The 10,648-nt window shown below is 62.7% G+C and overlaps 1 protein-coding gene across 1 annotated transcript in view; it reads right to left on the bottom strand.

The window, feature by feature from the left end:
- Window positions 1-5,732: 5,732 nt before the first annotated feature.
- The window catches only part of PRPF6 (pre-mRNA processing factor 6), a 34,531-nt gene continuing 29,615 nt past the window's right edge, over window positions 5,733-10,648 (bottom strand). The window contains exons 18-21 of the mRNA XM_065892144.1: window positions 10,031-10,122; window positions 8,427-8,541; window positions 6,408-6,534; window positions 5,733-5,968 (exon numbers count right to left, since the gene is read on the bottom strand). Of these exons, the coding sequence (XP_065748216.1) occupies window positions 5,816-5,968; window positions 6,408-6,534; window positions 8,427-8,541; window positions 10,031-10,122 (487 nt within the window). The 3' untranslated portion in view covers window positions 5,733-5,815. The remainder of the gene's footprint in view (window positions 5,969-6,407; window positions 6,535-8,426; window positions 8,542-10,030; window positions 10,123-10,648) is intronic.

Genomic DNA, 10,648 nt, shown 5'->3' with positions numbered 1-10,648 from the left:
ATTCGTGTCCAAGCCCACCTCCTCCAGCCTCGCCTCAACTACACAGGCCCCCTGCCCAGGCCACCCTCACACTCAGAGTGCGACCACGTGGCCTGGGAACCTACAAGGCGACTGCATGCACCGAGGTCCCCAGCCTGCACACAGGGCACATGCGGGCTGTCACTCTGCTTGGGGCCTGGCTCTCATCTCGGCCCTTACACTTCGGGCTGTGAGGTCTGGGGCAAGTCCTGTAACCTCCCCGTGCCTCAGTTTCCTCCTCCTGTACGAACCAGGGGCAGTGGTTCCTGCCGCTCGGACTGAACGCGTTCACACGCGCACGATGGGGGCGCTCAGGGCCAGCTGTGCCCTGCTGACGGCTCCGCCAGCAAGGTCTGTCTGCATCTCCTGCTCGCCTCTGTTCTGCCAGGGTGCCCAGGGCAAGGCCTGCTTCGGTGCCTACTGGGTCTGTCCACCTGTCAGGGGAGAGCATGATGACAGGTGTGCCGACCAGGCACCCGCCTTGACCAGGTGCTCTGCCTGCCCTGCTGCGCCCCCTCCACGGGCTGTGATCCGGGAGGGGGCCACGGACCTCCAGGCCTAGGCGGCTGTAGGTGCGGGACTTCAGGGATCAGCCCTCCACCGGGCCACGCAAACATAAGGTCCCAGGACACAAGACGGTGGGTCCCTGGCTGGCCTGTCCAGTCCCGCCGCCGAGGAGCTGCTGCCACCCTTCCCAGGCCACAGGAAATGGCCTGGCCCAGCTTGCAGCCAGGGCCGCAGCTCGCTTCCCTTCAGGCCCGTTTCCTTTATCCGGTTGTTTTGCTCCGAATTCACAAAGCTCAGCCTTCCCCTCCCCTCCATTTCCACCCTTCCCCCATCCCAGAGTGGAGCAGGACGGATACGATGCTACATTTTAGGACCAGCAGGAGTCCCCATCTGCCCCCGCCCAAGCCTGCAGCGCCGACTTAGCAGGAGTCCCGTCCCGAGGCGCCCCCTGCTGGCCGAGCCTGGGAACACAGCCGCTCCCCCCCTCCCCCACACCGCGTGTGCGGGAGGCCCCAGCGCCTCCTCCCCACCGAGGCGCGGACCCGGGGCGGCCTGGCCCCACAGCTGTCAGGCGAAGAAAGAGCGAACAGGGCCGCAGCACCAGCTCAGTTTATTGGGGCCTTGCTGGGGGCGGAGAGCGGGCCCCCTCCGGGACCAGCTCGCCAGGCGGGCCCCGCCTCCCAGTCCCGGGCCCTCCGAGGAGTGCGGGCCGCGGCGAGGGAGGGGCCGAGCCTCAAGGCCCTTTCCCAAACCCCGCCCGCTCGGGGCGCTTAGGGGCCCCAGGAGCCGTCGGTGGCCGCGGAGCGCAGCGCGAAGAGTTTCTCCCAGCAGGTGGCGACGGCGTCCAGGGCGCGCAGCAGGAGCCGCCTCCGGCCGCCCCGACGCCGAACAGGGCGCGTCTCGGGCCGCCGGCTCCGCTGTCGGGGACGCGTCGGTCAGGGCGTGGGCATGGTCCCCGCCCGCCCCCTCCCCCGCAGCTCGTGTTCAGCCCCTGGGAAGGGAGACCGCGGGGCCGTGGGAGCGAGCGGGGACGCGCACCTGGCGCAGCGTCCGGCAGTGGCGCCGCATCACCGCCTCGGTGCGCACGGCCACGGTCCAAGCCGCCTTTTCCAGAGCCCCGCGGCGGCCCCCGGCCACCGCCCCACGTAGGGTCCGACCCAGGGCCACGATGGACAGTAGGATACTGTGCTCCTGGGGAGGGAGGAAGCGGGGGGGCTGGGGGAGGAGCCCCGTGGGGAGGGGGCTGGAGGGCTTGGGTGGTGATGTCTCCATACCTTCTGGGCGCCACAGGAGGCTCCCACCCGGCCCCGCCATCGGGAGGCCGCGGCTCCAGTCAGGTTTTTCTGAATGAAATGGAGCTGTCTGGAGCCGGGCCCAGTCCACCTCACCGCGGCCTGCAGGTCCTCGAAGATGACCGCGCGGTAGTGGTGGAGCACGTCGGGGACGCTGCAGGCGCCGAGCCTGGCCCGGCCCGGTGCAGCCCCCAGCAGTGCCAGCAGGAGCGCCCAGAGCGCGGGCCTGGGGGGCCCCTGGAAGAGATACAGGCTCAGAGTCTGCGGAGGGGCCGACCCTCCTGCAGCACTGCGGGCAATGTGCTTTCCCCCCCCCCCCCCCGCCCCCGCCTCCACACACACATGTACAAGGGAATCTCTGAGCTGGTATAACGGAGACGTCGCCATGCCATTCAACAAATGCTCTAGGCACAGGGCTGGCAGGTTTGGGGAAGGACAGACGACAGCACCCGCGGCTCTGGTCTGCATGGGTGTGAGGGCCCAAGTACCCTTAAGACTGGAGGGCAGGACTGACCTAGGTCTGGCTACAGCGGGAAGCACCCCCTGTACAACCTCACCCTTGGCCATGCCCTGACCCATGCCCACCAGAGCTGGGCTCATCGCCAGGTGCCCCACAGGAGAGGGCAGAACTGATCTGCCCCCTCAATGGCCGGGCAGCTTCTCCTCACCCTCCCCACGGCTCTGCTACCAGCTCTGAGAGCCATGGGGGCTGGGGTTCCCTTGCACCCCCAACCCAACCAGGACAGGGGTGAGGGCTCAGAGCTCAAGGCCACACCCCTTTGGGAGGGGAAGGCTTGAGGAAAGCCCAAGGCAAAGGGAGGAAGGGGACCGTGGTCCACACCACCAGGGCTCCCCTCCCCCAGAAAGAAAACTGGCTCTCATGGTGAAGAAGCCCACCCCCACTCAGAAGCCCGAACATCAGAGAGAGAGAGAGAGAGAGCAGCTTGTCTGCAGGCTCCCAGCCCCGGGCTGGAGTCACACAGCACTGGAAAATCAATCATGTGAACCCAGCGAGACTTGGGACTCGAGACACAGGACTCGACTCTGCTTCCCAGCCTGGCAGGAGAGCCTGACCACGCAGGGCCGGACCTGGAGTCCGTGGGGGCTCCCTGCCTGAGGCACCCGGCAGTGTTGGCCGGAGGACCAAATGCAATTAGCTGTGGGCCCTTCTCGAAGCCCACCCTCTCCCTAGACAGGCTCGGCATGATGGCCAGCTCAGTCGCCCTCTCTGCCTGCTGAGGGTCGGAGATCATAGCACCAGAGCTGTTGGTGCTGGAGGGACGTCCAAGTGGGGTAGCTTGGTTGCCCAGGGGGTCCCGGGAAGGCCTGTCTGCCCCTGACCAGGGCCCGAGGCTCAGGCCAGTCCAACCCATGAGGACAGGGTGGCCCCAGCTCCAGGAGGGAGACTCCCTCCCCCCGCCGCTGCAGCTGCCGGGAAGGCCCGTCAGGAACACCCAGGGCCAGGCTGCGGTGACGGGAACCAAGGGGGGTTTCCCGGTGGGGACACGGCGGGACAGCAGCCTCTCCTGGGCTGTGCACGCTCCCTGCCCAGCCGAAGTCAGCCCCCTCCCCAGCGGCCCACAGCTGCTCACCATGGGCTTCTCAGGCTCAGGCCCTCCCTCACTCCCGCCAGTGGGCCTGGGACATGATCCTGGGGTCCTCAGGTGGGGAGCGCCGCTGCCACTCCAGGTCCGCTCCAAACCCGGCCAACAAGGCTTCCCTGGACGGCAGGCAGCCGAGGCTTTTGAAGTTGGCTCCTCTGAGCAAAGCGGGGAGGGAGGAGGGAGGCCCCAGGATCCCAGCCCTGCCACCTCCCTCTCCCCACCGCTATCCAATCACTTCTTCAATTAACCTGACCCTGGAGCCCAGCCCCACCGGGCTGTCTTCCCACCCAGTGGATCTTGGATTAAGCCGGACCTGGGAGATCTTCTCTGCCGAGGAGGGGCCAGGGCGCTTGGTGGGCAGAGAGCAGGGTAGGGCCCAGCTGCTGGGGAAGGGGAGCCAGGAGAAGCGGGGTCGCCCTGCGCCCTCCTCCAGGGCCTTCCTCGGTGGTCAGCAGGTGCTGCCTCTGCCAGGAACTTGGCCACCAGCAGGACCAGGTGAGCAGGACGTAACCCTCCCACCCCCCAGCTCCCCCACCCTGACGTCCGGGGGGTCCTGCCCCAGCAGGTCCCAGGCAGGGGACTTCCCGGCTCCCCGCTGGCCCAGCACTCAGGGGAGAGGTGCTTCCCACTGCTCGCCCGTCCTGGGCTGAGGGGGGTCTTTTGCCGGGGGAGCTCACGGCCACTCACCAACCAGGCTTGCAGGGAGCCGGGCCACAGCACCCTGCCGGGCAGGGTGCTGGGGCTGCCCAGCCCTGCCCAAGCCTAGGAACTCAGCTAGCCTTGAGCTGGAACTGAAAAATGTCAGTGGAAGAAAAGCTAAGAGATGTTTTCCCCAGGGAGAAAAGTAGTTTCACCACCACCTGGAGGCATTGAGAAAACAATCCCCAGGCAAACGAGGAAAGACATTTGCATGTGGCCGATCAGATGCTCTGGAACGTTCCAAGGGCCCTGTGGGAGGCCTCACCTGACCTGAGATCAGAGAAGGTGTCCGGGAGAAGCCACAAGCAACTAAGGGCAGCCAGCTGCCCTGTGGCCGCAGCCAAGTCACTGCCCCTTCCTGGGCCTCAGTTTCCACATCCGTACAGGGACAGGCTGGCTTTCAAGCTCCTAAAAACTTCAGGACTCGCTTTCCAGTGCGATGGGCAGGACCTCCTCCAAAAAGGATCAGAGGAAACTCCTGAGGATCAGTGACAACGCCCAGGAGCCTCCGGCATGGCCCTCTGGGACTGGCTGATCTCGGGTAAGGAGAGGAAGGATTTCCAGAGCCACAGACCATCCGTGAGCGGGGCCTGCCCCGGGCGCCCACCCTGGCACCAGCAGTTCCTGACCCCACACAGGGATGGTCCGATCCCACCCAGGGCTGGCCACGACCTTGTGGCTCCCAGAGCAACGGAGGTGGACCCGGCTGGGCCCGCGCTCTGCAGGCAGATGCCCACGCCCTTGGTGCTGACGAGAAGGGCGTGCTCCCCAACCTCGGCTGCTGCCAGAGGGCTAAGCCACGGGTCAGTGACTGACCGCAGAACGAGCACCGAGGAGCCCCTCTGGGATCGTTTCTTACAAAAGGACGTGTGGGAGTAACCACCAGCCGCCCTTCTCGTCACCACACGTGACGATCCACATCTCTTGCCCCCCCCGGCCCGTGGCCTCTGGACCGACCCTGACCTCCGGCCAGATGTCTCCAGCCGTGGCCAACGCACCCCCTTCCAAGAGAACTAGCTAGTTTCCAACTGGACACAGATGCAGGGATCCAGAGCCCGAGGAAGTCTTTCATCCTCACGTGGTGAAAACACACTCAAGTCTCCCAAGTAATGAATGCATTTGCAGGCTAAAGAGAGGACAGTTACAAGCGCTTTAGCATAAAACTGCTGACTCCAAATTAGCAAAAGTGAATTCACCTGCCAATGGGAGCGAGCCTCTCACACGCTGGGGGCAGCACCTCAGGGGCCAGGCCCGTCCGCACCCAGGAAAGTCACCTACCCAGGGGCACACGCAGCCTGCCGCTGCGGGCTGGTGGGGGCCGCAGACCACCCCGGGGTGGGAGAGCGCGTGCACCAGCAGAGGCACTGGAGTCGCCGGGCCAGCCAGACCCCGGCTGTCCCCACGCGGGGCTTTTACCCAGGACATGAGGTCCTGCCACCATCTCCATAAAGCCCTGGAGAGCCTCACCGCTCCCCTGGCGTCTCCTCTGTGGGCACGGGCTCTCATGAGGCCTCCTGGAAAGTGAGCCCCGTCCAGCACGGGGCAGACTGGGGCGGCCAAAGCACGCGAGGGGAGGGCTCGGAGAACACCCACCGGCCACAAACCCCACAACTACTAGAAAGCCTTTAATCAAAGACAGGACAGACAGCTCTCACAGCCCCCGCCCCGCCCCCAGCCAGGGCAGGGCCGGGACAGTCAGAAGGTGTTCTTGATGCGGGCTGCCACCAGCACCAGGATCTCCCCGATCTTCCGCTGCCAGTTGGCGATGTCCTTGGACGTGGCGCACCACAGCTCCCCGTGCCGGGGCTCGGCGTTCTCGCAGCGCCTTTTCACCTCCTCCCGCTGCTCCTGGGTGGGGACCGCGGGCACGTGAGCCACCCCCACTCCCCCGCCGCCCCCAGCCCCGCTCCCCGGGAGCAGGCCCGCCACATTCCACCAGGCCTCACACCAGTGCCCGCACCCTCCCCCCAACTAGGAGCCAACCAGCTCCCCCAAGCCTGGCTTCCACGTCCCGTGGGGACCCAACGGGACTGGGCTCCGGGAGGGCTCCTGCATAGCAGGACAGGTCCCCCGAGGCACAAGGACGACTCCTAGGCCTCCAACTCCAGCCCCATTTGTGCCATGGCCCGAGCCCCCATCACAACCAACTCATTAAAAGATGCCCCAAACATCTAAATCTCAGGCTAACAGGCTCCAAGGCTGTAGCCAGAAAGCCGCGTGGAAGCTGAATCAGCCGTCAGCGCTGCAGGACAGGTGGGGCGGGGGCAGCGGGCGGCAGGTGCCTCACCTCTGTGCCGTGCTGCAGCTCGAACTTGTAAAAGAAGGCCCAGGCATCCCCCAGGTCCGAGTCGATCTTCACGGTGCGGTGGAACCACTCCCGGGCCTTGGTGATCTTCCGCTCGCTCCAGAACAGCCTGGGGGGAAGCAGCAGGGCGGGACCGAGTGAGCGGCCAGGGGACAGTGCTGGGGGGCACTCTGGGGCTGGCCCTGGCCTCCTCGGGCCACAGCCCGCTCCCGGGTGCGCTGGACGACGAGCCCGCTCAGTCTAGTGACCTGCCACAGGCAGCCACAGTGGCACAGAGCCTGGCTCAGGCGCTGCTGGTCTTGTCCTCTCCCTGGAGAGCTTGGGCTTACCACAGGGGTGCCGAGGAATCAGTCCTGACCACCCAGAAACCACTCCAGGTGACTAACCTGAAACCCTCCTTCAAGTGTCTAACCAAAGCATTTCTTAAAAAACCACCCACAGAGCAAGAACTTCAAACTCCCTTAAATTATTTTCCTTTGAGTAAAATACAGGGAGATGAAAATAATAAACCTGACAGAAATTAAATCAAGGCTCTGATTAGGGAAAGTGAAGTGAAGTTTCTGCCTGCTCCTCCATATTCACCTTCTGGAACGTTCTGCCCTACCAGGCAGCTCCAGCAGGAACCCAAGCCAACACTGAGAACCTGGGCTATACCAGCAGACACAGCAACCTGAAAACTAGGTCCAGGAGAGGATCCACAGCATCAGAAACCAAGTAAGGGGCCCAGGGAGCCTTGCCGACATGCCAGCGAGGGGAGGGCAGGCCAGCGGGGAGGCGCGGTGGGCACTCGGACAGTGGCCCACCGGGGCCTCTGGGTGGCTTCCATCCTCCACCCAGCTCCGCAGCCAGAAGCACCCGAGCAGACGTGCACCACGCACCCTCCAGGCAGCTGTTCGGGCTGCTCTCAGCTACAAAACCGAAATAATGTCATACTCTGATAGCTTGATTGTTTTTTAAGCCTTGTGGTATTCTTAATTGCTAATGTTAGATAAACTGTGATTTAAAGAGCACAAACCCAGATAGCAGCACACAGAGCACCCGCCTGGGAACAGCAAGGAGGGACCTGTTTACCTTACAAAGCCTTTTATGAGGTTTTATGGCAGCCCTATCGGGAGTGGAGTAGAAGGCGGAAGGGCGGGAGCCTCCCAGGTGGTGGGGGGCCCAGGCTGCGCCTCAGGGGCCCGAGGGAAGCCCTGAGCGCAGTGCCCTCGGCCCCCACGGAGGAGGTGCCGGCAGGAGCTGAGCAAGCAGGTGGGCCAGGCTCCTGCTGGGGCAGCAACAGCACACAGGAGCTCCTGGGCCCCACACACCCCCCGGCCCAGGGGAGAGCCCAAGGAGCCCTCCTAGCCCGGCCACACCCAACCCCGGCCAGGTACTCAGGCTGCTCCTCTCAGGCCGTCCATCATCCTCCTTCCAGAAGGGAGCAGAGACCCTGCGGGGCCAGGAGGTTCTGAAGGCCCTCCACGCCTCCCCAGGGAGCCCGGGACCCAGCACCCTGCATGAGCTTGCAGCGGGAGGTCACCTGCTCACCTCCTCTTGCCCTTGAGGCTGGGAGGTGGCCTCCACACCCTCAGGCACGCTGAGCCTGACCAACAGGCCCTGGATTGTTCCCGGGCTCACACAGGTCAAAGGGTCTGCTTTCTGGCCCTAACGCAATGGAAACAACTGTCTTGCTTACAGCCCTCTGAACCAAAGAAGGTTCGCTTGTAACCTAAATTCCGTGTGGCCCAGCGTCAGCAGGCCTGTCTGTCCTGCAACCCAAGGCCCGCATAGGGATAAACTGAAGAGTAGTGGAGACAGAGAGAGCAGAGCCACAGGAAAGAACCAGGACAGAGGGTCGGAGTCCAGGACGACCCAGGCCATCCAGGTAGCCCATGTCCAGGGGACCTCTGCCCAGAGATGCGCTCAGACGTGGAGCTGTGGAGGCCGCGGACCAGGGGAGCCCGCCCTGCTTCAGGGACCAGTGAGGGGCTCAGCACCGCCACGAGGACACCTACTCACTTGGCCACAGCCAGGAGCACGTGGGGGTCGTGCTCACACCTCTTCAGGGCATCCACGCTCTTGGTCTTTCGCTGGGGCCTCGCCTCCAGGAAGACGGCTTCAGACCACAGGACCCCTGAAATCCAGACACACAGACGTCTGCCTCAGCTTTCATATGTGCCCGTCCACACACAGGCTGCCCAAGGGCAGCCTTCGAAGACTGAGGGTGTCCACAGCTGCACCTCCCGCATGGCCGCTCACGTCTGCTTGGGCAGAAGAGCAGAGGCCGCCTGTGCCGCCTGCCCCACTGCCCACCTGGAGCCACAGGGCCCCACTGGCACGGATGGGACAACATCCTGGGGGCGGCTAGGCTGGAAGTCCCAACAACTTCCAAGGGTTCACTCCCAGGGCCTCAGTGACTTCACAGCTGAGAATTTATTGTAACAAAATAACCAAAAGTGCTACTAAAGATCCAGGCAGAAAGACGACCTGGGATTGATAGCAGCCTGCAAACTGACCCCCAGTGAGTGGTGTATTTCTGACATACACGCAGGTAATTCTACGATGCCACTAAAAACTGTGCGTTCTTAAGAATTAAATAATGAAAAATTCTCACAAAATTTTCAGCTTTAAAAAAAGGCACGGGGGGCTTCCCTGGTGGCGCAGTGGTTGAGAGTCTGCCTGCCGATGCAGGGGACACGGGTTCGTGCCCCGGTCCGGCAAGATCCCACATGCCGCGGAGCGGCTGGGCCCGTGAGTCATGGCCGCTGAGCCTGCGCGTCCGGAGCCTGTGCTCCGCAACGGGAGAGGCCACAACAGTGAGAGACCCGCGTACCGCAAAAAAAAAAAAAAAAAAAATTACACACGTAACAGAAACTTTAGGAGAGATATTGAATAAAATACCTTAGAGACAGAAGGGATTGATTCTTAAAAAAAAAAATAAAATAAAAAAAGGCACGGGGCTTCCCTGCCTGGTGGCGCAGTGGTTAAGAACCCACCTGCCAATGCAGGGGACACGGGTTTGAGCCCTGGTCCAGGAAGATCCCACACGCTGCAGAGCAACTAAGCCCGGGTGACACAACTACTGAGCCTGCACTCTAGAGCCCACGAGCCACAACCACTGAAGCCCGCGCCCCTAGAACCCGTGCTCCGCAACAAGTGATGCCACGGCGATGAGAAGCCCGCGCACCACAAGGAAGAGTAGCTCCTGCTCACCGCAACTAGAGGAAGCCCACGTGCGGCAACGAAGACCCAACACAGCCCAAAAAAAAAGGCACAAAACCAAACGCACAGTATGACTTTGATTTTGTGCAATAATACAAGTTGTAAAAATACAAACAAGCTAAAAGCAATGATTTCCGAGTACTGGGCTTACAGGTGATTTTCATGTCCCCTTTTCTGCTCCAAATTCGTTTATACCGCCCGTGCACTAACTTACAGACTTGAGATGAAACAGTAAAAAACTAAATGATATATGTAAAAAAATGGTAGCACCTCAGAACATGAGGTCAAACTCCTCACGCTGAGGCTTGAGTTCAATCGTCTAAGTGACTGAGTGTAACAGATGTATTTTTGTCTGTCTGAACCTGATGCCCCTGTCTGCAGCCTGGGAGCGGGGTGCTCACCGGAGTTGGGGCACTCCTGCAGCGCCTTGGCCATGAGCGTGCTGGCGATGTTCTTCAGCCCCGCGCGGTACTCCAGCCGCACAGACTCCAGCCTGCGGAGAGAGGCCCGAGGCGGGGGTCGAGTGCCGTCCACTGGCAGCCCGATGACAAGCGGAAGGTCCTGGGGAGCTGCAGGGGCTGGATTTCCCTGCTCTGCCCAGCGGCTCATCTACCAGAGGAGGGAGATGCTGGTGACCCGCACCCTCAAGCCGCCGCAGTAGGCGACACCTGGGATTCTGATGTCATCGAGGTGCGAATGAAGACGGCCAGGATGAAGACAGACAGGCCTGCTGACGGCTGCTGGGGCACCTCACTGAGCTGACACCCTGAAGGCGCTCGCTGCATCTCTGTGTGCACAGCCTCCTATGCATATTCTTCACCCGGCAAACGCCTATTCATCCCTCAAGGCCTTTCCCAGATATCACCTCTTCTGTAGAGTCCACTCTCTCGGCGTCATCCACTCCCGATGCCCTGGCTCTCCTGGGGAACCCTTAATCTGAACACAAGCTACACCGTGGCCAACTACCTTCAGGCCCGTCTGAACCCTCCCACGGCTGAGACAGGACTCCTCACGGCTGG

Source organism: Phocoena phocoena, chromosome 15 (assembly GCF_963924675.1).
Source record: "Phocoena phocoena chromosome 15, mPhoPho1.1, whole genome shotgun sequence".
In the NCBI taxonomy this organism is placed as follows: domain Eukaryota; kingdom Metazoa; phylum Chordata; class Mammalia; order Artiodactyla; family Phocoenidae; genus Phocoena; species Phocoena phocoena.
The sequence above is the reverse complement of the archived record's forward strand: the minus strand, read 5'-3'. Positions and strand labels throughout refer to the sequence as shown.